Here is a 26,413-nt window from a genome sequence, read left to right on the forward strand (position 1 = left end):
AAAACAAAGTTATCAGTTAGCCTACATGGAGGATTTCTAGATTGACAGTCCTTAAAAAAACACTTTTAGATTAAGTAGATTCAGAAATTGCTGGATACAGTTGTGCACTTTAAGTCAACATGGTGTATAAGAGTGGTTCTCAACCAGGGATCCGGGGACCCCCAGGGGTCCTTTAGGGAGATCCAGGTGGTCCCCAGAAAAATGGAGAATAGTTTATTTTTACTAGGCCAATTTAATTCAGTGAGTAAGAGTCAGTGACTATTCAGGTTTCACGTCCTCCAGGGTTATCTCCTCAACTGTCTTAATCATAACAACAAACATCTTTTGCGATAGAGGTCCCCGAAGCGAAATCTTATTAAATGGGGTTCTGTGGCGTGATGTTTTGAATTTTTAGTTTTATTTTTGTTTTTATTTGATAGGGATGATGCAATTTAACATAGTTTCATGAAACTGATGTGCTGCACAGAGAGTTTATAGCTATTGCCAATTTTCAAATCTTGTCCCTAGTTGGGGTTTTACATGTATACAGTGTAATTAAAATATACAGCTTTCTATATGATAAAACCACAATACACTACAAATATATACAAATACACATCATACAAAACACATAGCCTACCACAATACACTAATACACCTTGGTAATTTAAATTTACAGTACAGCTCTGGTTTGCTTTTAGCCAGCACTTAACCTTTTGTTGTAAAGGACTTTATATCTGAAATGAATTTGATTTCGGTTGGAAATGTGTTCCAGAGTTGACAGCCCTTAATGGAGAAAGCTGATTGTCCAAATGTAGTTCTACGATGTGGTGTTTTACAGTTCCCCATGCTCCTAGTTTTTCTATTACTGTCTTGTCTTCTGATATATCTGGAAAAAGACTCTGGGGCTAGACTGTTAACACGTTTAAAAACTAATTTGAGAAAACACAAATGAGTAAAGCTCTCAAAGCTAAGCAGATTGTGTCTTTTTAGTATGTGTACCAATTTTGGGGTCGTTATACTCCTGTATAATATGTTAGCATTGATTACCACAGCTAATGATCTACAAGGAATTGGGGTTTGATTCCTCGCTACTAAACAGGTAAGTTCACCAATACTTGATTCCTTGTTACACAATGCACCAAAGAAGCATTTTAGTTCACTGGCCTGGAGTCTCCAAAAATGGCACAAATGAAAATATCTCTGTCAGCCTCCCCTCTTTTCTGCTCCACCCTAGCAGGTGTAGAGAAGCACCTCAGGCTAAAAAAGCAAGAACACCGGTTCCCTACAGCCAATCGCAGGAGATCACATCAGATGGCTGTGGTTTTCAGCATCTGATGCTGGTACAGTAAAGTATCTGGAGTGGATAAATGGGAGGACTCTTGAGAGGAAGGCAAACTGGCAAAGAGACAGAGGGGTTGAGGAGAGAGAGAGAGAGAGAGAGAGACGGGGTTGGAGAAATGCTTTGAGGAGTAATGGTTGCTTGGAGACTGTTGTCAAGGAGACGATGAGTCCTAGAGTCCTTTGGCATCTCAAATGTCCTATATTTATGTTGATTTTCTGAAAGAGGAGGGGTTTTTGTTTGTTTTTACTTTTTTTTTTCTCCACCCAGCAGGTGAATGAGAGACAGGCGGCGGCGATAAGCACAATGATAACTCTTCAAACAGAGACAGGCTGGGTTTTTATACAATATGTTCGCGGAGCGGAAAATGACACATAAAGGCTGTTATCACCCTTAAACAGGTCAGATAACTGTCAGATAATGGCATACATTTGACAGCTGCACAGACGCCTGCAGGAAATAGAGAGAGACGAACGAAGATAATATGATACAATTTATATTTTTGTGACACCCTATCAGTCTCTCAAATCGTGACAGAAATCCTCCCTCTCTCTGTATTTCTGTCGCTGACTCATTCTGTGGGCATCTACTGTGATTTTCGGGCTAAAGAATATACTTCTCGAGAGCAGGGAAGACAGAAGGAGCTTAAAAGACGAAAACCCACCTACTGTGTGCCAGTGAAAGCCTGTCGAACTTACTGCTCACTTTGCACCAAAGAAAGACTATTTCCAGTGATCACTGTGCATAACTAATGAGATGCATATTTTTCCTGAGGTGTGGGTGTGTAGGCACGTTAGTTAGGAGGTAATACTGGCAATGGTCTGTGTAGTATTTGTGTCTGGGGATAGACCTGGAGGCTGCACTGATGGCCAGACACTCAGTGGCCGGACTTGCATTGAAGGATGCATTGCTGAATCCTCAGGGAATCCATGCGATTTGTTTTCAAGGAGCAATGGCTCATTGTGCCCTAAAGGTCATTGTTCTTCTGCTTTTGTCTCCCCAGCGCACAGATTATACATGCGCAGGGCTATAATAACCAAACAACAAAAGGGAGCGGGGAGTGAGTGAAAGATAAGGCCAAGTGGTTGTAATAGCAGGTTGAAGACGAAGGCACAAATCAACCTCACTTATATGGGCCGCTGAATGCCTCGTGCAACGCTCCCCACGACTCCACTAATGTGGATTAATAGCAGGTCAAAAGGTGAGAGCAGGCCTTGTGTTCTGCAAAAAATATATGTCAAGCTATAACTAGATGCCATCACACAAGATTAGTATTGATCTCGACATTAGCTCACATGGATGTAATGGGGAATGTGTTGCATACTGTGAGATGCATCAAGTAAAATTACGGGGCGTAACGTCTGAACAACTGCAAAAAAGATGACTGCATCTCGCAAACAATCAAAACCACATGCTTTAAAAGGAGGCCTATTATGCTTTTTGCATTTCCTTTAGTGTGTTATATAGTGTTTTGTGCATGCAAAAGGTCTGCAAAGTTATAAAGCTCAAAGTCTACACTAAAGGAGTTACTCTCCTCCACAGAAACACTGCTCCTGAACTGCCAAGTTGCCAAGTCCGCTTATTATAAGCGACTGAGCTTGTTTTTCTGAATAGTCGCTTACAAATATTGGTAGTCGCGGGTTGCGTTTTTCTTATTTGGTCTCCTGTCTCTCTCCTCTATGCTTGTCTAGTTTGAGTGTTGTTGTTGTAGTGAGACAAATCTTCGCAGGGTTGATGAAGTTTAGTTAACAATGCCAGGTACTAAGTGGGCCAAATATGGCAAAAAATACAACAAAGACTGGGGAAAAAACTTTAAGACTTTAAGATTGGATTTGCCTTTGAGTTTGCTGTTTTTTCAAGTGTGATATACGAGCATTATTATTTCAATCTTGTTAGACAAGAAAGAACTAGAACAATTTAAAGTTACAAGCTAAAAATTAAATACAAAAAATTAAATAAAATGTTCAACTTCTTTAAGTTTATAACAAGAAAAATGTAAAGTTACAAGCTAAAAATTAAATACAAAAAATTAAATAAAATGTTCAACTTCTTTAAGTTTAGAACAAGAAAAATGTTGATGAAAAAAGTTACAAGCTAAAAAATGGATGCAAATGAAAAAAATGAATAATTCACACATATATATGAAGTGATCAAGTGGCCTCTCTCTCATATTTTGGTAGGTAGGTAAGGTTGCTTCTTTTGGGCTTGTTTCTTTAGACCTGGTTGCTTGTTTCTCTCGTAAGATCTCGCGAGATTTGGCGACACTGCTACCTGCATCAGTGACCAGACGGCCTGTGTGTGCAGCACCTAACCACGTCTCGCTGTTGTGCTCGCGTTTCTACATGTACAGGTGAGCTAAAGTGAAAAGATGCATAAAAGCAGCGACACGGATATATAACGAGTAATGTATCTGTATCTGTAATGCAAATAGGAGATTTTAATGGGAGTTTTGCCAGTTAAATGAGGCAGCATGTCGTGTAAACAGAGCTTCACCCTGTAATTCACTGGGTCAGCTGTGTAGTCACCTGTAGACACCTGGAAGAATAACAGTGTGTTTGTGCGTAATATAGTCAGTTTGTGTGTGTTTTAAAGATATATATATATATTTTGTTTTTTTTAATAAAGTTAAAGAGTGAGTGTTACCACTGGCGTGTTCAGGGGGTGGCCTTGGGTGGCACAGGCCACCCCTGAAATCTGATTGGCCACCCCAAGTGCCACCCCAATATCTTACAATATGATTGGCTATATGCCCAGTCAGAGGCGGGCCACAGCACTGAATGTAAACTGCACTCTTGTTTAGAGTTGCAGTTCCTTTTCAAACCTGAGAGGCAGAGATGCGCTAAAGTAGTATGTATCCTGCAAAAAAAAAGGTGCGAAGAAGGAGAAGTTTGAGCAGGTGAACCTACAGGTGAACCTACAGGTGAACCTACAGGTGAACCTACAGGTGAACCTACAGGTGAACCTACAGGTGAACCTACAGGTGAACCTACAGGTGAACCTACAGGTGAACCACACTTTTTTTCTACAGTCAGTCTATGGAAGCAACACGTCTCTGGAGCGTCGTCGTGAAAGATGTGCGTAGCCTACATTTTACTACACTTACTGTGCCTGTAGTTAAAAGCTGTAAACATTTACCCTGTCTTGTTTTATTTCTTTTTATTGTAATTGGCACAAGGCTGTCATCATCTCATCTCATTAGCAAACACTTTAGTTTTTCAGCTCTAAAGCTCATTGAAACTCATTTGAGGACAACCATGCTAGACAACAGACTAAGCCATTTAGGTTTGCTAAGTATTGAGTCAAGAAGAGCGAGGGCACTCAACATGGATGATTTTATCAAAGTGTTTGCAAGCAAACACAAGAACAGGCGAATTGCACTGTTTTAACCCTCCTGTTTTCCTCAGGTCAAGGAAGGAAGAAGGGAGGGAGGAAGGACGGAATGAAGAACAGAGGGAGGAAAGAAAGAGAGAAGGACAGGAAGAAGGGAGGGAGGAAGGACAGAGGAAGGACAGAGGGAGGACAGAGGGAGGAAAGAAAGAGAGAAGGACAGGAAGAAGGGAGGGAGGAAGGACAGAGGAAGGACAGAGGGAGGAAAGAAAGAGAGAAGGACAGGAAGAAGGGAGGGAGTAAGGACAGAGGAAGGACAGAGGGAGGACAGAGGGAGGAAAGAAAGAGAGAAGGACAGGAAGAAGGGAGGGAGGAAGGACGGAATGAAGAACAGAGGGAGGAAAGAAAGAGAGAAGGACAGGAAGAAGGGAGGGAGGAAGGACAGAGGAAGGACAGAGGGAGGACAGAGGGAGGAAAGAAAGAGAGAAGGACAGGAAGAAGGGAGGGAGGAAGGACAGAGGGAGGACAGAGGGAGGAAAGAAAGAGAGAAGGACAGGAAGAAGGGAGGGAGGAAGGACAGAGGAAGGACAGAGGGAGGACAGAGGGAGGAAAGAAAGAGAAGGACAGGAAGAAGGGAGGGAGGAAGGACAGAGGGAGGAAAGAAAGAGAGAAGGACAGGAAGAAGGGAGGGAGGAAGGACAGAGGGAGGACAGAGGGAGGACAGAGGGAGGAAAGAAAGAGAGAAGGACAGGAAGAAGGGAGGGAGGAAGGAAGCAAGGAAGGAAGGAACTGTCAAAATAGATTGGGTCTCTTGAATGGTAATACTAGAGTAACCAACACTGTAGCACATGTAAAGTTTATAATTTGTTTGGTTAAATAATTTGTTCAAAGAGGCGTATGTATTTTAAATATGTTTGCACTTTATAGGCGGAGAGTGACTGTGTTTTTTAATGTGCATTGTTTTCTTATGTTGGCTTTTGGAGTCACAGGTTATTTTGTAGCATTATTACTGTAACAAATCAGTGTTGAAACAAGATTTGTTACAAGTGATGTAAGCTTTTTTTATGCACAGGTAAGCTCTGGTAAGGTCAGCTATCTCTGTTGATAAAATATTCTACACGGTCTGTACCTCCAACCATTTACATTGTTGCACATGTAAAGTTTTGCACAGTTTTGTCAAGTAAATATTTTGCCCAAAGAGTCTTATTTATTTTAATTTTGTTGGCACTTTATAAAGTGACTGTTTTAGAATAAGGATTTTCTTTTGTATGTAACCTACTTTGGGAATTTACAAATTATTTTGGCATTATTTAACAGTTCACTTTACAATGTTAAAACAAGATTTGCTGGTATGTGAGGAGGGATGTGACTTTTGTTTATACCTGGGAGTTCAGGTTTCTCTGTTGCTGAGAATACTACAGTAATTTACTACACTGTGGCACATGTGACAAGTTTTGTCAAGTAAATGATTTGCCCAAACAGGCTTATTTATTGTAATTTTGTTGGCACTTTATACAGAAAGTGCATTGTCTTTTTTTTTATGTACTGTATATCATACCTTGGAAGGTTGTTTTGAGGTTAGAATAAAGTATGGTAGTTTTCAATCACATTTGTATGTTGCCTTTTCCTGAATGTTGTGACTAGTAGGTCTATTCTTGCTTGCAGTGTTAGTAAATGAAGTAGATATGGGTTGTGGAGACAAAAATGGTAAATTAATGCTATGCCGACACCTGGGTGTGGGTGTGTGTGTGTGTGTGCGTGCATACGTGAGTGTATATGTCTGTGCGCAGGCGCTCCTGCTCACACTTCATGCCACCCCTGCATAAGTCAGTGCCCCACTGGTGCCACCCCTATCAAAAATGTCTGGACACGCCCCTGAGAGTTACTGTTTATCATTCAGTGATCAGACAGCCTGCAGCATGTAACCCATCCATGATGTAACCCCTGATGTGTTCTGTTTACAGAGAGGGAATTAAAGAGGAGTCTTAAAACCGTGTGCACGCCTGGAAGTCCTGTGAATCCAAGTGTGCAACAATAAACACCTAAAGTGGGAAAACAGAAAGCCTGGCTCTGTGCAAAGGTAAGAAAATCCACCTAACAGCACCTCTAAGCTCAATAATTGTTGTTATGATATATTTCGTTTCTTCAATCTATACAAAAACTGAGGTGTAAAAAGTAGTTCTGGTTTTACCTGGGGGTTTTACAGGACTATTTCTTAGCCAGAAGCAGTAATTTCCCTCCTATTATTTACTACAGAATATAGTGCACTACATTTCCTGTCTGCTATTTTATTTGAGTGTCTGAATTATTTTTTTTATGACAGAGCTATTAGCATCACAAAACATGTTTTATATATTGAACCCGTAGACCCAAACGTCCCTTGCCAACTCCCACTCCGAGGTAGGTAGGTTGAAATATTGAACTATTCCATTTCTGCCAATAAATCCCGCTAAATGTTACACAATGGCCCTAAAAGTAAAACATAACTGGTGCATCACTCATGATGATTTAATGCATGATGTACTGTATATATCATGTATCATGTATTCCTGTTGCTCACTAGTAAGAAATGATCAAGTCTCTGTGATTTTATGCGATTAGTTAAAGCCTAATGGATCATCAAGTAATGATTGTTAATTCCCAGTTAATGAATAGACATATTTGAGGATACAACAACAATTTACATTGTAATGAAGTGAGAAAGAAAAATGGATATTAATGTTGTGTCAGAAATAATTGACTGATTGTGAATTTAAAAAGCTTCACATTTGTTTGAGAACAGACACTGTTCTGCTTTCAGAGAGTAACTATGAGTTAACGCTCATTGATTGATGATCCATTAAGCAGTAATTGATTACATAAACTCATAGTGACTTGATCATTTGTTAATGGTGAGCAACAGGAATTCATGATACGTCCTGCAGTAATTGATGCATTAAACCATCATGAATAATTATCTGTGCATTAATTAAGCATATGATTTGAATCCTTATTATAAAGTGTTACCAAATATCTTTTATGCATAGTCGACAGTATGAATTTATATTCTGCAAGAGGAAAAGGTCCAGAGGTTACAAAAAACATTAAGCTTCATCCTGTGGAGACCATAGATATCCATATAACCAGGACAGTGTTTCAGGACACTTTGATGTTGAGTTTTCAAAGGTAATCACTGTTACTGGCTTTGATCGCTGCCTGCAAACCAACTTTCATTCACCTTAATTGTAAGTGAAGTGTTGGCATATCCCGAAACCCAAAATATCTTCATAGTTCAGTACTACTTCAGGAAAGGAAAATGTTCTTTTTTTTTTCTGATTTGAGGAAATTAATTCTATTATTCAATGAGAAATGCTGTCAAAATGCTCTCCAGGTTCTGTCATGCTTTTGCAGTGAGCAGCAGGTATATCACTCATTCAGACCAGACACATAGAAACACTTTTCTGATATAATCCAATGCAGAACTTGCATCAAATTACTACCCTGCTTTGCTCAGACTTCAGGTGTTTATATGTTGTTTTGAGACCTTGGTGGCAATATATGTACTATAATTAGGGCTGTCAATCCATTAAAAATATTTAATTGTGATAAATTCCATGATTGTCCATGATTAAGTGCAATTAATCTGACATTTTTATCTGTTCAAAATGTACCTTAAAAGGAGATTTGTCCAGTATTTAATTCTCTTATCAACATGGGAGTCGGCAAATATGCTTGCTTTGTACAAATGTATGTATGTATGTATATATTTATTATTGGAAATCAATTAACACAAAACAATGACAAATATTGTCCAGAAACCCTCACAGGTACTGCATTTAGCATAAAAAATAACATGTCAAACTCAAGCCCAACAGGCATCAACAGCTGTCAGTGTGTCAGTGTGCTGACTTGACTATGACTTGCCCCAAACTGCATGTGATTATCATAAAGTGGGCATGTCTGTAAAGGGGAGACTCGTGGGTACCCATAGAACCCATTTACATTCACATATCTTGAGGTCAGAGGTCAAGGGACCCCATTGAAAATGGCCATGCCAGTTTTTCCTCGACAAAATGTAGCGTAAGTTTGAAGCGTAACTTATTTAAAACTGAGTCCGCTACAACCTAAAAACAACAAGTTGCGTTAATGCGTTAAAGAGATAGTGGCATTAAAACGAATTTGCGTTAACGTGCTATTAACTTTGACAGCTCTAACTATAATATATTGAATGATATTTCTAATCTGTTTTTCCACTTAAAGAAACAGTGTGTAACATTTAGGGGGATCGACTGGCAGAAATGGAAATAAAATATTCATAAGTATGTTTTCTTTAGAATATGAACAAATGTCTTTCTTTGGTAGTTTTTCTCGATCGCTTTGGCTCATTTTTTTGAAACTGTCTTAACTTTCTCTAAACTTTAAGTGCAATTGTCACCCAAAACACTTCATTCATGCTTCAAAATCTAGTTATTGTGTCAGTAAATTGGCCACCAAAATGAAAAGTTGTTTTCTCATTGTTTGAGCCGTACTTGTCAACATAATTTTTCACCATGACAGTCAACACTGGAAATTTTTCTTATATGCAAATCTCTGTTTTTTTGTTGACTCTGACTGCTTAGTCAGAGTCAACAAAAAAACTGTACGATACCAGAATGTCAGTTTTGTCTAGCTGAAGGCTGTGAGCTGTTTAGATTCACATTTCAACAGCAGGTCAAAGTTTACGAGGAAAAGTCAATACTGTAGAGTTACTGTAATACACAGTAAATGTATTTGTGTAGCAATGTGCTAGATGTATATTAAACAGAAAGATCACCTTTGAACTTTTAAGTAAAGTCATATACAGTGAACAGAAACAAAACTGCAGTAGTTCAGTAAAAAACAAAAACAAATTGTACTTCCTCACAGTACGTAACACCATGTCATAGATATTTATGGAATATACATGTATGTACGACAGCTTTTGATAATTGAATGGATAATTTTGCATGTGATGAAGAAGTTGTGACGATTTCACTGAGAATAGACGCATCAGTTTTGATCAGCAAGACATGTTCGAGTGGTTGTTGTGCAGATTGTAGACCATTGTACTCACTCTTTTGTGCCAAAACTTATGCAATTTGCTTGACTGAATGATGAATTCAAATCTGTTGTGAACAACAAACTAATTGTTCAGAGATTTGAATTTATTGTTGGGAAAAAATAATTGAATTGAGCCAAAGCAAATGAGAAAAAACTGTAAAATGGGAAAGAATGTAACAAAAAATCACTAGAATTGGACCATATGGAGGTTTTCTATAAGGTCTATAAGGTTGTCTACACCTGACATGTCCAGTATAGAACACTGCATGTTGTCTGTGTGGCCAAATCAAACTGTGAATACATTAGAGTATTTATTTCCTCGGGGTATGGTGGCCTTTGTTGTTGTCCCCACACTGATAACACGTGCAGCCTTGCAGCTTCTCTGCCGAGTGCGTCTCCTCTACTGAGAGGCATCTGCCAAGATAAAGGCCTTCGCTCTTCAAATCGATATACAATCAATGCTCCCCTCTGTGACGAAGCCAACGCGTCTCCCACAGGCCTGCGACAAAAGAAGCTCGCTGCTGAGGCACAGAGCAAATCCTAACAGCCTGCATTTGTTTGTGTTTCCCTTAAGGAATTATGAGGAAGAGTCGAGCTTCAAAGATTGTCGGATCATTTTCAGATCTAGGCTACTTCAGACCGACATTTTCCCCCCAAATGTCTGACATGTACTGAAATCACTTTTAAATATGTAACATACTGTATTAGCTTTGTAATTGTCATTATTATTCAGCAATACCAATGGCAAAAATATATAGTCAGCTTTTTGCCTTTGGGTCAGTGTTGTCTAAGTGACTTTATGTTCACACATTTGAGCTATTGTTGCTCTACTCAGACCTTTTTTGGGGCAAACAAGACAAACTCAGATAATAAACATTGCAGTAGCACCCCCTAGTGGCCATGCTGCTCCTTACATCAGACAGCTGAGCCTTTCTTCCTGCAATGAGACACACCTGAGAGAGCAGCTGCGGTCAGCCTCTGTTTGATGTCTTAAGCTCCCTTTTTAAAAGCATGCTTTTAATAGGGAAATAGTAGAACCATAAAGTATTTATTTTAGTTAATAGTATTACATTTAAGATGTGTTTAATTGTTTAATGCAGTGGTTATCAAACTGTGGGGTCAGAGGCATGACAGGTGGGGCGCGCTTGACCGGGGGAAATTGTGATTTTGTTTTTTTAATTTATTTGACAGGGACAATACATGTAGGCATTGTTACACTTAATTAAAGTGCAACAGATGCAATGTGTATATGACTTCTAGCCGTAGCTAATTTGCAGACCTTGTCCCTGGATAGAGAAAAAATTAAAATACATAATGCAACATCATATATTACAATAAATTTACATACCCCACACATATCCCAATCAGTGATAACAGGTTTGCTTTATTTTCAGCCAGTGATTCACCTCTTCATTAAACAAGTTTTCAAAAACAAGTTTCGCTGCAGTTAAAAATTGTTTTTTTATCCCGAACGCACCTGTAATGGTGTGGCCTCGCAGCAATCTAACAGCACCATAAATTACATTTATATAAATATAAATTATAATGAAGGCGGAGGGAGATGAGGAGAGGCCAGTGTGTATTTTAATGTCTGAAAACTCTGGCAGCTGACAGTAGGGCTGACCCAAATGCTTTGACTGTTGCCATGGCATTTGACCTTCAAATCATTATTCAAATGCCTAATTTTTTTAATCTTTTTAATATTTTATATACAAGTATGTTATAATGAGCAACTAATATTTTGATGTCGGACTCTTTTTCACGGCGGAACAGTAAACAAATCGTCTCTTTATACATCCGTGGTAGTGACGGTGTTCATTCATTCAGAATGGACAGATATTTGACAGGGACTAAAAGAAAAACAGACGATGCTTCAGAGACGAACAAGACGATGTGCTCATCTGACGGTAATTAAAAAGAAAATATGACAAAGTAGAGCTGCACCGAGGAGTTTGAAGCTTCATTCATAACGTTGACATTTTAATTATTATTAAACTCACAGAAACATGAGCCGACCTTCCACCTTTTCTACCCTCCTCTCTCTAAAACACACAGAGTCAGCAACGTGAAGCTGTCAGTCTCTTTAATTGCCTCAGTCCTCAGTCCAAAAGTCAAAATGTATTGAAAAAAGAGAGATCGTAATTATTTCCAAAATTCACTACATGTTTTTATCTAACGAAATACTCTGCTTCAGTCCATATTTTTCATCGTTCAGCCATTCATAAACAAGTTTCACTGCAGTTAATAACTATCTTCGCACCTGTATTAACAGGGCGGTGTAGCAGCAATCCAACAGCACCATTAATTACATTTATATAAATATGAATAATAATGAAGGTGCTGGGAGATGAGGAGAGACCAGTGTGTGTTTTATGTCTGAAAACTCTGGCAGGTGATATTATGAGACCCAACAAAACTAAGAAGACATTTAGAAACATTACATCCCAGTCACATCAATAATGTCCCACCAACCTATTTAACATACTAGGACTACTGACTGAATAAACCATAAGGAACAACCATCACAGGAAAATGTTAACTTAGTTCTTCTCAAAACATTATCAGTTATATAATTAATGTCATCTGAAGAAAAACAACAGATTATTATTATTTTAGGAGTTACAGTTAATTTGCATATTGTGTAAAATGCAAATAGACCCGAGCACATGAGTAAGTCTGTGTCTGCTGCGTCCAACAGTGTCCCTACCCCCCTGATAGCGTGTGACACTTTAAAATTGGCCCCACGAGAAACATTTTATCCATCTATTCCTAACTTTGTAAAACTAAATGTGACTAATAAATACATAGATATACGTTTATTTAATGTTATCTATTAAAATAATAAATCGTACACCAGCAACTTAGTAAAAAATCATCAGTCATTATAATTCAGGTGTAAACCGTTTTAATGCAGCAACAAATTGGTCAAAACTTAATCATGAATTAAAATTCTAGTATATAATGTATATAGTATATAAACATAGAATTGAATAGATCAGCCTCATTGTCACCGATACCCAATCCAGTATCAGTGCATCCCTTAAAACAAGATATGCTCAAAGCATATCAGAGATGTTTTTAAATAGTTTAATCCTTTTAATACGACACTAACATGGTTCTTTATAAATATAGATTCCAGTCACCTACATGTCTCCGACTGGGGGGGAGAGGATTGCGTTCCAGTCTTGCAAGGTATAGTATTTATTTTAACTTTACACACGTTTTGTAAACTGTTTGTTGTAGTTTCCTTTTGTATATGAATGTGCTCCTGTTTATTTTAGTTTTTAATCAAAGACACCACTAGAGGAGCCGACCACTGGTTTTCACAGACCTGATAGATTTTTAGTGTGCCTTTAACTAATTAATTGGATGGGCCATTTTCTGTTTTATTTTTTCTTGTTGGGCTTTCAGTGGGGACTGAGTGGTACAGAAGCAATCTTGCATGTGGTTTAAGTCCCCTTAGCTTGCTGTGAGTCGGTGCATTTGAGTTTTGGTTATAATTGGTTTGTGTGTAGTGGTGCTTTATTCATGATTTGCCTACATATTTTGTGACAATTTCCTATTTTTACGCATAACTCTGCACTAACCTCCCTGATAGTGCAGTCTAGCCCCACTTTGTTTGCCTGTTCATGTATTAACTGTACAATTTACTGCATCCCTCCTTTATTATGGCCTGTGTTTAGGCCTCTTTTTGTTGAACCTCCCTTGCACCTTAAAGTGAGGTCTTTTATTGCATGCATTGTTAATGAAATCTATATATCTGGCTCCAGTTTATTCTGGGTAGTAGTAGTATCACATGGTTATATTAGTCATTTTACTTTTACTTAAGTACTTTCTGTATTAAGTATTGTATCTTTGCTACATTTGAAGTCAAATCTGTTAGAGTTAAAACAAGTCACATAAAAAATTAGCACACAAATAACAATATATGTTCTTTATTTGTTTATCCATTTACAGAGTGAAAAACACTGAAATTATATAAAAAAAATTGTTTACTCCAGAATGTCACTGAAGAGCTTTCGCTTCTTGGACTCGCCGCTCTGTATTTCCTGCCAGTGAGATCTTCTGTGGATGAAGTGGGAGAGGGCAAATTTGGCCCACACATGGCGAGCAAACTGATGTGACCTCAGCTGACTTTCACTCTGCACTGGAAGGGGGGAGATGGGGAAAGGAAGTCATTGACGGGTATGTGAACTACAGACAATGTGTAAAACTGTATCCAGCCAGTCTAAAGTGAGGATCAGTGTGATGATTTGTGTTACCTAGTTCCTGTGCGATGCTCTGCCTGTGACTGACTGAAGCGCTGTTCCATACGGCCTCCAGCACCCGACTGCCCAACCTGGAGCACGCCATGTTGACATACTGACCCTGGGAGGACAAATGGTAAGACATGAAGAGTAATGATCTGTGTTGATAATGTTCCTCTTCAAACAGAAACGTCAACTTAAATGTTAATTTCCCGCACTTTGACACAAGGTTAGAAACAAGAAGATGAGATCTGTGAATTGATATAGTTTCACTGTAGTTTCCTTTCGATAGATGTGCATAGTCTTAACAACAAAAATCTATTGTGGTGTAGGTTAATGGCAGCAACAATACTCAGGTAGGCTGTGGTGTTTAAACGATGCCCAATTGGTACTAAGGGGTCCAATGTGTGCGCCAAGAAAATATCTCCAACATCATTAAACCACCGTCACCAGGCTGAACCGATCCATGCTTTCATGTGAACGCCAAATTCTGATCCTACCACCTGAACGTCGCAGCAGAAATCATCAGACCAGGCAACGTGTTTCCAATCTTCTATTGTCCAATTGTAGCCTCAGTTTCCTGTTAGCTGACAGGAGTAGCACCCGGCGTGGTCTTCTGCTGCTGTAGCCCATCTGTTTCTACCGCGCATTTACAGATGTTTCTGATGGAGCGGCACGTCCGCCCACCGAGCCCCGTTAATCAGCACGACGAGCGAATTTTAAATCCTTAATTACAAACCAGTTTGCTGTGTCTTCTCCATGCATATGCCTGCTCACCAACAGTTCGAAAACAGAGCATGATGCTGTGATATTGTAGCACCAAGCACAGACGCAGACTTTTAAAAAGGGAGCAGTTGATTGAATAGAGGAGATATTGCTTAAATATTGTATATAACATGTTCACGCTGTTTTATAAATGTTTATTTAACTGTATTGCATTCAGAAAGCTTAAAGGTTAGATCATTTCACAGCTCCGTCAGATGCTGAGCCACGCTCTTTAATCCAAATGTAATTTGTTAAATAAACTACACAGAATAAATCTAATATAAAAACAAATAAATATATTACTACTACGACTACAAAGAGTATTATTAAGGTAATACATCTTTTAAATAGCTTGCAGATAGGCTATATAATATCCTTAGGCTCACCTTTGGCATCTGGGTAAAACCCATAATATCCTAAAATACAGTGTGTTATGTATTTCTATGACACTAGGACCGTAAAATGTCAGCATGTACGACTTAACATGCTGACATTTCACTGGCGTGCTGTGACGTAATTCCCGCCACTCCATGGTGATAGGATCACCTATCAGCGATCTCAATTAACCACAATTGGACGATAAGAAAACAGAAAGGTTCGCCCAACCCTAAATGTCACTCTGGATAAGGTTATGAAGTCAGAAACAACCACAAGGATGTCTTGGAAATAAAGGCCTGTTGCATTTCGTTGTAGTGCTACAACAGTGGCTCCTGTTAGCTGTGTGCCACCATAAGTGTCACAACTACTTCAATACCTTTGCAAAAGACATCCCGTTATTAGAGAGACAAAGTCATGATGTCACATCGAGGCTAGTCTCTGTTCCACCAGCTTTTGTAACTCAATGCAATTATCGCCACAAATCGGCAACCCGGACGGCATATTTAAAAAGAGGTATGAGAAGCGTCAGCATTTGAAAAAGAGCTGCAGCCTGTCTCTTGACAGCAGCAGATACTAAGAAAGCCAATCCCTCAAAAAGAAGCAACAGCATGGCCTACCACATCTTAATGGATACAGCTGTTGATATTCTATAGTTTTGTTATTGTCAACGAATCCCATTAAAGGACCAAAAACAAGCTATATCAGGCTTAATGTCAGCAGTGGTATTTAAAACAGCAAACAGAACTGCTAAAAGTAAAAACTCCTCATGTTGCGACAGCTTCCTATCCTTATAATATTCTTCTATTCTGCCCCTACAGTGGTACCTCCAGTCTCTTGAGGATCTTGCCTCTTCCCTTGTCGCTGGATGTGGTGATGAGGGCCTGGAGGACGTGGCTGCCGGAGGGGTCAGAAGCCAGCGTCAGGAGGTCAGCGGGGGTCAGGGTGCGCAGGCTGCTGAGGAGGAGCGAGCGCTCCTTGAACTTGGCCAACGACTGGACCAGCCGGGAGCCGTGGTAACAGATGGAGGTCAGCGGGACCTAGAAATGATCAAGAGGCTGATTACTCTGGGGGGCATTTAGTCCATTTCAAAGGATTGAGAAAATAGCACTCTTGGTCAATGTGATTGCTCTTTAATGTTTCACAGAAATAATTAAAATTGACTTGTTTTATGTATTAACAGTTTTTTTTGTATGTCATTAACTGGATATTGTGCTCATTCACTTGCAGTTAAATATAATATATACACATATAGATACATACATACACATAGCCCTAAATTGCTTTGACTGGACTCGTCTCAGTTATTTACCTCAGTGTGTATGTTGCCCTCTGCTGTGTCAGAGTGGTAGTACACCTCGTAGGTGATCAGGGACATGAAGAGAGGGAGGCAGCTGACGTGTCGAGAGCCGGGCTCAGCGCAGTGGAACGCCTGGGAGGCAGCACATCAACAAGGATTTCATTACCAACAAATCAAACAATAAGTAGTTTTAGTGTTTAGTTACGCACTTTTGATTTCAGTCATAAAGACGGATAAATGAATAAAGACAAGGGTATTGTTATATAGACCCATGTGGACCGTTACATCTCGGTTTACAAACATCCTTACATGGAGGAGGCGCTGCACCAAATCTTCCTGTTTCTCTCCACTTTCTGCACAGCTCTCGGCCAGTTGGACAATCACGCCCATGTGACCTGCGGCCAAGATGGCCTCCACGCCTTGGATCAGCTCATCGAACAACCTCAGGAACTGTGGAGAAAGAGGGAGAGAGAGAGAAAATGGAGTCATACAAAATCTTGACTTTAATCCTGCACCGTGTGACACGCAGACACAATGACCTACCAGTTTGTGTTTGGCCGAGGCAGCGGTCAGCCTCTGTATGGGGAAGTTGGCGATGGAATGGAGGGCTAAGTCAACCAGATGACCCTTGAGGTGGTTCTTATAGAGGTCCCGAAGAAGGGATTTGTGGGATAGCTGTACGATCGTCTCAATGAGGTGACTGGAGGCCGGGTCCTTGAGAAAGACCAGAAGTGGACTAAAAGGAGGGCAAAAAAAAAAAATATCAACATAACATGTCACGGCGGCATAGTGACTCAGTCCTGGCCAAAAGGTAAATGGTACGAGAGTCGTCTCTGACCTCACTCCTGGAGCGGCATTGCGACTTGTCAGGTACTCCATGATGCCTTTGAGGAGCTGTTTGCAGAGTTTAGGCCGTTTTCTGTGACACACCGTCAACATGGTCTGGAACACTGCACTGGCTACAGCATCGGTCACACTCACTAAGAAGGAAAGAGACACAATGGGAGAGGAACGTGAATTAAATGTTCAGACGAAGGCTGTGATAAATAATAAAATAATCATTTAACTAGTAATAATGGTACAAAATGAGGCAAGATTTCATAGTTTTAAAGGGACAGTGTGTAGGATTTGGCAGCATCTAGTGGTGTGGTTGCAGATTGCAACCAACTGAGTACCCCTCCGCTCACTCCTCCCTTTACAAGACTGCGGTAATGTGAGCCGAGTGCACAACCGTGGTAACGCCGTTCTCATCGCTCAGACGTCATCCATACCATAATAACACTACTTTAGTAGCAACGGAAGTCAGTCAGCGGCTGGCGGCGCCACGGTTTTGCACTCTGCAGCTCACGTTGCTGTTTCACAAGCGTGTCGGAGAACTACGGTGGCCTTCAGGTAACGTAAAATCCCTCTCTAGAGCCAGTGTTTGGTTTGTCCATTCTATAGAAACATGGCGGACTCCGTGAAGAGGACCCGCTCTCTATGTAGATATGAAGGACTCATTCTAATCTAACGAAAACACCATTCTTAGTTTCAGGTGATTATACACTAATGAAAACATAGCTATGAATATTTCATTCCATTGCTGCTAATAGATCCCCTGAAATGTTAAACACTGTTCCATTAAAATTGAAATTTAAGAAGGACAGTGTCCTTTTGTTGATGTTTTAATTACAATTAATTGTTTTTAGCCGTGCTCCCAGCATGACTCTAGGGAGGACAATGTTGGACGGTTGCCATGGAAATCTGACTTGGTCCCCGTATGATTAATGCTGCTGACTGGTGATCCCATGACTGTTCCAACTGTGCCACCATGAGGTTGATTTTTTTTTACTTTTAAATGCATCTCCACAGCTATTGTTTTGTATGGAAATTAGAATTAAGTAATCAAATGGGATGTAGTAAGGTATGGTTATTTTAAACCATTTCTTATTTGAATTTACTAACAATTACTGTATTATGATATATACCATAGTATAAATTACATATACCGTGATAGAAGATTTTGGTCATATCACCCACCACTACTTCTTGTATTTTTTTTCTGATAATTACGAAGCAAAAGTTGTCAAAGTTACACTTTAGCCCTTATTTACCTCTTATTTACCTCCATACTCACAGTGCATTTAGTCTCTCATTTGAACAGAATTGACTTCATGATGCTTGTAAATGTATATCTAATAGCTCCAGCAGTACCAGCCTCCATCACTCCTAAGGCAGATTAAAAGTGCTGCATCTCAGACGTATACGTCTCTCTCTCTCTCTTGCGCTATCCAGACACTTTGCATTAGAACTGTAGATAAAAACTGTGTTTCCTTTCGTCTCTAGCTCTATTAAAAAACACTTAGGTTACTCTGCAGCGTGTGCTCTTCGCCCGAGGTTATTTATTGACTATTTTATTTTGTTTGGATATTAAAATGGCGAGGTTGGATTTGTCATTTAAATTCTAAACACAATCTAGACAGCAACAAAAAAGCTGCCCTTGAGCACTTCCCCTCTGACTCTCCTATGAGTCCTCACTTGCATTTAACAGCTTTAAATTATTCACTCATTTCAAGAAAAATACCAGAGCAGTCAGCAGAGTAGAAGAAGAGGGAGGCTGACTGTTTGTTGAACTGGGGATGTCTGCCAGCCTTATTTGAAATACTCCGTTTCAAAAGATCATGGGGCATCATACTTCACCCGATATTCAAAATGGGTTTAATGCACACAAATAATAGAACTGAAATAACCTTAACTGTCAGCCATCTGTACGACAAACTGTTGCAACTCCCCCTCCGTCTCACCTTTCTACCACATCAACTAAACAGCTTCCTTACGAATGTTTCTTTAAATCATTCAAGGTCATAAATGAACGGTTCAAAAACTCGTACAAAGTGTATAAACAGCAATAGCCTGTTTACTCCCTGCGTATTTCCAGTTAACACCCCCAAAACAAATATGAATACAGGTAATTATAAGTAAACAGAAATAGATGCAGTTGGCACCATTTGCTTTGCAATACTGGCTTTCCCTCTGTGATAAAGTAATACAAGTCTTCTTTGTTCTACTACGATGTGGATACATGTGCTCGGGTTTGATGAAAGATGACTCACAATTAACGTTGTCCATCAAGGTCTCTGTGAGGCTTTTCAGCTCGTACCAGAATGAAGTGGGAATCTCAAAGTCTGTCAGCTGGGGAACAGCATTGCGTTCCTTTGCACCTGGAAAAAAACAAAACAAGAACAACAAAAGACGACGTGAATGCAAGCCTGAAGCGACAAGCCTCTGTGTGTGTGTGTGTGTGTGTGTGTGTGTGTGTATAGAGGTCCTGACACACTGGGCCGGCCTCAAAGAACCAGCACTGACAAAAGCCAACAGATCAAAAGCTTTATTTTCTTCCTGAGAGACTGAGGTGACTACCACACCAAATTGATGAATTCACTTATTTTCTAGGGTGAATTACCACTCAGAGAGCTCCCTCTCTCTCCGTCTGGTAACGGTCGACTAGCATCAGACGCTGGGCGATGCAGGGTCACGGACTTTCAACAACAACAGCTTTATTAGACCAGGGGTTTTTAAAACTCTGTGAGGCGTGCCTCAGAACTGGGGCCCGGGAGACTAGACGCAATGGGAGAGAGGGGAGAGATGTGAGGCCAAGACGCTGCATGAGGTGAAAGGGAACAGGTGCACGCTGGTGTTTCAAATTAATTGGAAGTTTCTTACTACTTAGCTGCTGATTTGGCCCACTTACGGGTGTAAGAAAATATCGATATTATGTTTTGTTGTACTGTATTGATTCTCAAAAACACCACTGATTTTTAATCAATAGTCTATATGCAAAGTATTACTTTATTTCATTTGCAAAGAGATGTGCCCTCTCAGTGTATGTGTCCTCTCAAAGTAGAGTTATGATGTTACAGCGACTGTGATAAATGCAAAAGCAGATCCTACTGTTGATTGCATAAACAAAGTAAACTGTTTTTACTCAGTTTTGTCTATGGGTGGGCCACAATGTTGCATTTTGAAAACCCGTCTCAGGCCAACCAATGAATGTGTTTGTGTGCGTACCTGGACGAGACTCAGTGCGGGGGGGTCCGAGACAGCCGGCCAGCACATGTAGAAGTGTGCGGACCACGTGTGAGCCATGAACATGTTTGATGAACTCCGCGATGTTGTCTCTCACTACCTGACTTAAAGACAACACCTGGGCCTCCAACACCCCACAACTCTCCTCTTCTTCTTCTGTGGTAGCAGACGACAACTCTAAATGTGAATGAATACAAGAGACACACAAAGCTGAGTTGTTATTAACCTATCTATTACAAAGTGTTTCATACAGTGATGAGCAGTCTACCACTCAAATGTGAACTTACCCATCCACCTGGATATCTGTCTGACTGCACTCTCCACGATGTGGCTGCTGCACCGGTCACAACAAACCGCCTTAAACCCGGACCCCGATTCACCGCCCAGTTCGGCCAACACCTCGGCCGCCTGGTCAAGACTGCACAGCAGGAGCAGCCGCTGCAGGGTGATGCTTCCCGTCTGGTCCATCGCCACCACCGCCGCTTTACCTTTAACTTCTGTGAGGACGTTCTCCACAAACATCCCTATAGAAGAAATATAAAGAGACGCAACAATAGTTAACAGATTATACACACAGGCAGCGATGGAGCATTTGAAATATTAAGTAATTAAAAAATGAGAGATGATAAATTTTGACAGTGGATTCATATCCTGGAATTGTATAAATATGAATGAACCCTGATACACTGTGTGGTTATCTTAAATATATCTACAAAGTCTGATTCACTTTGAATAACTTTGGACTGAAATGCAAACTGAAATGAGAGTAGGGCTGCAACTAATTAATCAATTAATTAATCTGCAAGTTATTATTATTTTTTTTTTAAATCAATTTACATATTTGTTTTCATTATAAAATGTCAGAAAATATTGAAAACTGTCCATCACAATTTCCCAGAGCTCAAGGTGATATTTTCAAATTGCTTGTTTTGTTCAACCAATAACCAAAAGATATTTAATTTGACAAATTGCAAAATGCACTTTTTAATCTGAAATTAGTTCTGAATGCAAAAGAAGACTAAATATTTGTTATTCTCTAGAGCCAGAGACATTGAGGACAACAGTTTGCAAATATTATGAGCATAAATGGCATCTGGCTGGACCCAAAACTTACATTTAAATTTCACTTGTCAGCAAGCTGTGACAAAAAATTGGATATTTGTACAGAACCAGAGCATGTTCTGTAGGAAGCACATAACTGAAGCCGTTTTCTTGTCCGTCTTGGATTATGGTGATTTTATCTATAGACACGCCTCTACCTCCACTCGTAAACCCTTAGATTCAGTTCATCTCTCCGCCCTAAGATTTATTACCGCTGACAGTTATTCTACTCATCATTGCATTTTGTATGAAAAGGTTGGGTGGTCCTCTCTAACAGTCAGACGTGACAGGCATTGTTTTTAATTTATTTATAAAGCCCTTAATTGCAACTTGCCGTCATACATCATGTCCTTATCAAATTGGTCCTATAGTCATTATGCTATTAGTTTGTGCTGCAAAAACTTGGAACAGTTTACAAAACACATTTGTACCTCTAAGTGATTTTAAATCCATGATTACAAACTACTCCGCTCTTGAATGTTATTGTTTTTAACATTGTTCTCTTGTCGTCTAGCTGTTTGCTTCTTGTAATTCGTTAATTATGTTTCTGTGTGTATTTATTCTGTTTTATTGTACTCTCGGCATCATTGTAAAACGAGGGCATGTCCTCAATGATTCCTCAAGATTTAAATGAAGGTTGAATGAATTTACAACCCAGCAAATATTTGGCAGCTTTATATTATATATCTGACAGTTAATAAAACTTCAAATGGACACCTTGTCAGGGGAAGTTCCACACCACAACAATACTGATATCTGAGGATGACTTTCGGATTTTATTTGCCCCATATGATGTAGTTCAAAAGCAGAGATTCCTGTTCTAGTATGATGGTGTACTCGTGTTATGTGCCTTTCTGCTGCACATTCACAACTTTAGTCAACTTCCAGCCCCCTTGCTCAGATGTCCCAAAAAAATAATCCTCCTCACCTCTCTCCTCATTATCTTCAAAGCCTTCACTGAGTCTTTCCCCAACTCGGCGAAAATAGCCCACACTCAGGGCGTCCAGACGCTTCCTGCCTCCGTCTCCTTCTTCACCACCACCCCTCCTCTTCCTCTCTCCTCCTTCTCCATCTCCATCTTCCCCGGGGTGTCTCCTCTTCTTTCCTCCCCCTTTCTGTGGTTTCCTTTCTTCTGCTTTCGTCAACATAGCTTGGACCTTCCAGCATGCAGACTACAAGTAGAATGACTTGGTCTTGTAAGAGAGGATGCTCAGTTTGATATTCTGGAAGAAAACAGGGAACAGATGAGAGGAAAACATGGAGTAATTATTATGATTTGATGGTTTCCTGAATCATTTACCAGAACATCTTTATCAAAAATGGTTTACACTTTACATTAATGTTACTAAAATGTTCGACTTTGATGCAAATACAAGTATTTTATGCAATAATATTACCGATAATGCTGTACAATACTGTAGTATTGTTTACCTATACTAGTAGCCAGGGTCTGAAATTAGCACCTGCCACATGCGGGTAAATTGTTGGCAGTGGTGGGTAAAATCGTCAGGCCATCCGCCACTTTGGCAGGCAGGGAAAACTCTGGGGATGGGAATAGAGAACCGGTTCTAAGATCCGGTACTAAAAACGGGTTCTTAGTTGTCCGGTTCCTAGACATCTCATGCCTCCGTGACTATCGATCCCTCTGTATTGATGCTGTCCGACAGTTACGCATGCACAATGACGCAACCATTGAGTTATTATTATGAGGCGTTTAAGCTCTGCTCAGTAAAGATGATTATTTGGTGAAGGTCAATTACAATCATATCATGATGTGTTCAAATCTCGTTAAATTAAGTTTTTTGGCGAGAAACTTTAATAAATACAGTTGTTTGAAGGAGATGTTTTCACAGCAATATAAAATAGATATTAGAGAGAGAATTATGACCTGTTTAACTTCCCAAAAGCTTGCCAAGATTTTTTTTTTTTAATCAAAGCAAATATTTAAATAATCATTTGAATTGTGTGTTTTTATGCAAATAACCACTATAGATGACAATAACAAAGTAACATTTCTGAGTGGCAGACAAAAAAATACTTACCTGCCACAGTGACAGGCAGTGAAAAAAGTGAATCACTTCAGACCCTGCTACTAGCAATAGTATAATTATCTTTATATTATTCATTAGCTGAATGTCAGTCTGTGTTTGATAATAAAAAAATGGCAAGAAATAGGAAAAAAAAAAAAAAAAAAAATATTAAATATAAATGAAACTACGTTAATTGGAGAGGTAAGACCCTGAGACTAACTAATGAGTATTCTCTGTCTCAGTGCTGACTGTTGTGTGTGATTAATAGCAATGTCAGCGAGGCTAAAGTTGCAAATTAGATGTGAACAAGAGATTTTTGCTAACAGTAATGTATGCCGAATTTACCTCTGGCTACTAATGATTCAGACAATGTTAAGAGTAATGTTTCACGAGGTCAATGAGGTGGCCTATAAGCGGGGACATGTTATATTGACATATTATTGAATAGGAGTTTGGCTAAAGGACGCCACGCTGAACTCTCTGCTCCAGAACTGAGACACTAACTAACTCCATGTGGTCCGAAACAAGCGGACATTTTAACAAGTTGTTCATGAACATTTAAGCGAGACATTTAGCTTAATTTGTTCCAAATATGAATCGATACAAACAGAGCTTATGGAAGGTAACGAAATGTAGTTTAACTCACGTGTGAAATATGTAGACGTGGACGCGTAGTGATGACGTAGTTCAGCGGCGCCCTCTGCCTTTTTTTTATTTTTTTTATATATATATACTTTATTTCAAAAGTTCAATATAATATATTCGCAGGTTCAGATTTTTCATTACAGTTCTGCAAAAATATTTTACAGTATGAAAATAAGATAAAAATAAATTATATAACAAATAAAATGTAAGGAAAGGAAAAGATTCATAAAATAAATAAATAAAAATAAATAAAAAACAAACAAACAAAAAACATTTGGGGTCTGTTAAACAATTGAGATACATTTAAAATGTCCAAAGAATTTAATAGTTTTAGTCAATTTAGAATTTTTGAGTTTTAAGTTATCAATCATAGTCAAATATATTTTAAATCAGTATCTTTAAAAATAAAAAAGGAGGGTGTTCTTTTAAGCCATATCATTTTATGCACAGTATATAATATTTTGCTAGGATAATTATCAAATTAATTATGTAAATCTCATCTAGCGAAAAACTGGGAGCGCCCTCTGCCTTCTGACTTCATGGGGGACTTGCTTGTCCTTTTCGGCAAAATTCAAATGTATTTAATTTAATCATGGCCATTTATGTATTCAGTTATTTCCCATGTCATTTTGGGGCACATATAAGTTGTACCCATTCATTAGAAAGACACATATAATACCTTAACATCCCCTTAATATTATTATTATAATAGTTTACATCGCCTAATTATGCCCTTTGAAAATAATAATAAAAAGTAGGCCACCAGTTAATATTTTATCAGCTTGCTTGCACTGAACTCAGTTTGATCTGAAAAATGTTTATAACTACATCTACTACAAAGTTCTCTGAATAAAAAAAAATATTATTTGTTAAATATGCAACTACACAAACAGTGATAAAAATAGCCTATGCAGCTGTAGTGTTGCTTCCCTTGTGACCTAGCCTACAAGGTCCCTCTTTAAAAGACCATTATGTCCCAGTTGGAAATAGGCCTACCTAAACACATAACACCGATGTACAATATTGCCTCCAGCCATTTAATAAATAGGTGAGGGGTGGTGGGTGGGTGATTCCCCAAAGTATTGATACTACCGATACAAAGTCTTGTTTTGAGGATCGATACAAAAAATGGATCCATCATCACATGTGAGACCATCCTGGGCACATGAACACTATTTTTAGCGCTGCAATAATTGCATCTCTGCTGCTGATATGTGCACAGTGATTCACATAATGATTATTTGTTATTTAGCACTGCAAACTGTCTTGTGTTTAAACATGTATGTAATTGCATGTTGTCCACATGTCAAAATTGAATCATTGGTTTTATGCAGTATCTTAATTGTAATGTCATAAAGTGCAGTGAGCTTTGGTTGTAACCACCAGAGGGCAGCATGGTTACTCTCCTGGTCGAAGGATTCAATTACCAAGCTCACCCAAAACCTGTAGGTAGTGAGATGTATGGACTGGAAGCCAAGGCTGGCATGTGACTTAATCAAAGGAAGACCTGCAATCCAACAACACCTGTGACTTCATGATGGCTTTTTGACATGAAAAACCTTTTACTTTCCTCAAGCACAAAGCAGAAGAGCCTTGGTGGGTGACAGCTGTGTGCTCAGTAGAAACTAGACAGACATTTTCAATTTGTAAACCCATTCAAAGGTCATCATCAGCATTTGTTTTGAGCCTTCTAATGCATAATTGAATAATTATGGCAGCATTTAATTTAAGTGCCGGAGAAGTGTGTAGAAAAAAGAGTGATTATATAATGAGAGTTTTTGTTGGTATCCTTACTGTATGAAAACATGTTTATTTTCACGGTTAATAGATAGAGTATATTCCAGTAAGTACAAGAAGAATTTTGGCCCAAAGTGCTCTTTCAATTCTATTCTTTAATTAGAAATAGTTACATGCAGCTCTTCTCTCCTTTTGTCTTTTGTCAAAATCTTAAGGTCAGGACTTTACACCTATGACTTGCTTTTGACTTGCGAAATAATGGCACTACTGTCCCCCATTGTGACGGTAATGACTGCATTATACTCCCTCTGGAAAGTGACGGTCCCCTGCCTATAGTCTGTGTTTGGGCGTGTAGTTAAATGAATCAGAGGTGCGGCAACTTGAGATGTTGTCATTTCTGATCGAAAGAACATACTTTCCATAGGTAAACTGCACTTATCCT

At 39.2% G+C, this 26,413-nt stretch overlaps 1 protein-coding gene and 1 long non-coding RNA gene across 6 annotated transcripts; one reads left to right on the forward strand and one right to left on the reverse strand.

Annotated features, from left to right (window-relative positions):
• Positions 1–1,403: 1,403 nt before the first annotated feature.
• On the forward strand, positions 1,404–16,050 carry LOC119499218. 5 transcript variants are annotated; one of them, XR_005209348.1, is made up of 7 exons: positions 1,404–1,594; positions 2,325–2,522; positions 3,565–3,671; positions 6,613–6,728; positions 13,708–13,891; positions 13,951–14,089; positions 15,915–16,050. It is a non-coding gene; the product is annotated as an uncharacterized LOC119499218 (long non-coding RNA). The 5 variants fall into 5 exon arrangements; XR_005209344.1 differs by having other exon boundaries at positions 1,415–1,594; positions 13,973–14,089; XR_005209347.1 differs by lacking the exon at positions 3,565–3,671 and having other exon boundaries at positions 1,414–1,594; positions 13,973–14,089.
• On the reverse strand, positions 13,626–24,272 carry LOC119499217 (nucleolar protein 9). Its single transcript, XM_037788474.1, has 12 exons — positions 24,236–24,272; positions 22,488–22,782; positions 20,746–20,982; positions 20,441–20,635; positions 19,486–19,593; positions 17,232–17,373; positions 16,937–17,129; positions 16,703–16,843; positions 16,406–16,525; positions 15,921–16,133; positions 13,969–14,074; positions 13,626–13,853 (listed from the first exon to the last, which is right to left on the reverse strand). The coding sequence occupies exons 2-12, from the start codon at positions 22,705–22,707 to the stop codon at positions 13,699–13,701; spliced, it is 1,830 nt and encodes a 609-aa protein (XP_037644402.1). The 5' UTR covers positions 22,708–22,782; positions 24,236–24,272; the 3' UTR covers positions 13,626–13,698.
• Between the last annotated feature and the right edge of the window lie 2,141 nt (positions 24,273–26,413).

Source organism: Sebastes umbrosus, chromosome 12, assembly GCF_015220745.1.
Source record: "Sebastes umbrosus isolate fSebUmb1 chromosome 12, fSebUmb1.pri, whole genome shotgun sequence".
In the NCBI taxonomy this organism is placed as follows: Eukaryota; Metazoa; Chordata; class Actinopteri; order Perciformes; family Sebastidae; genus Sebastes; species Sebastes umbrosus.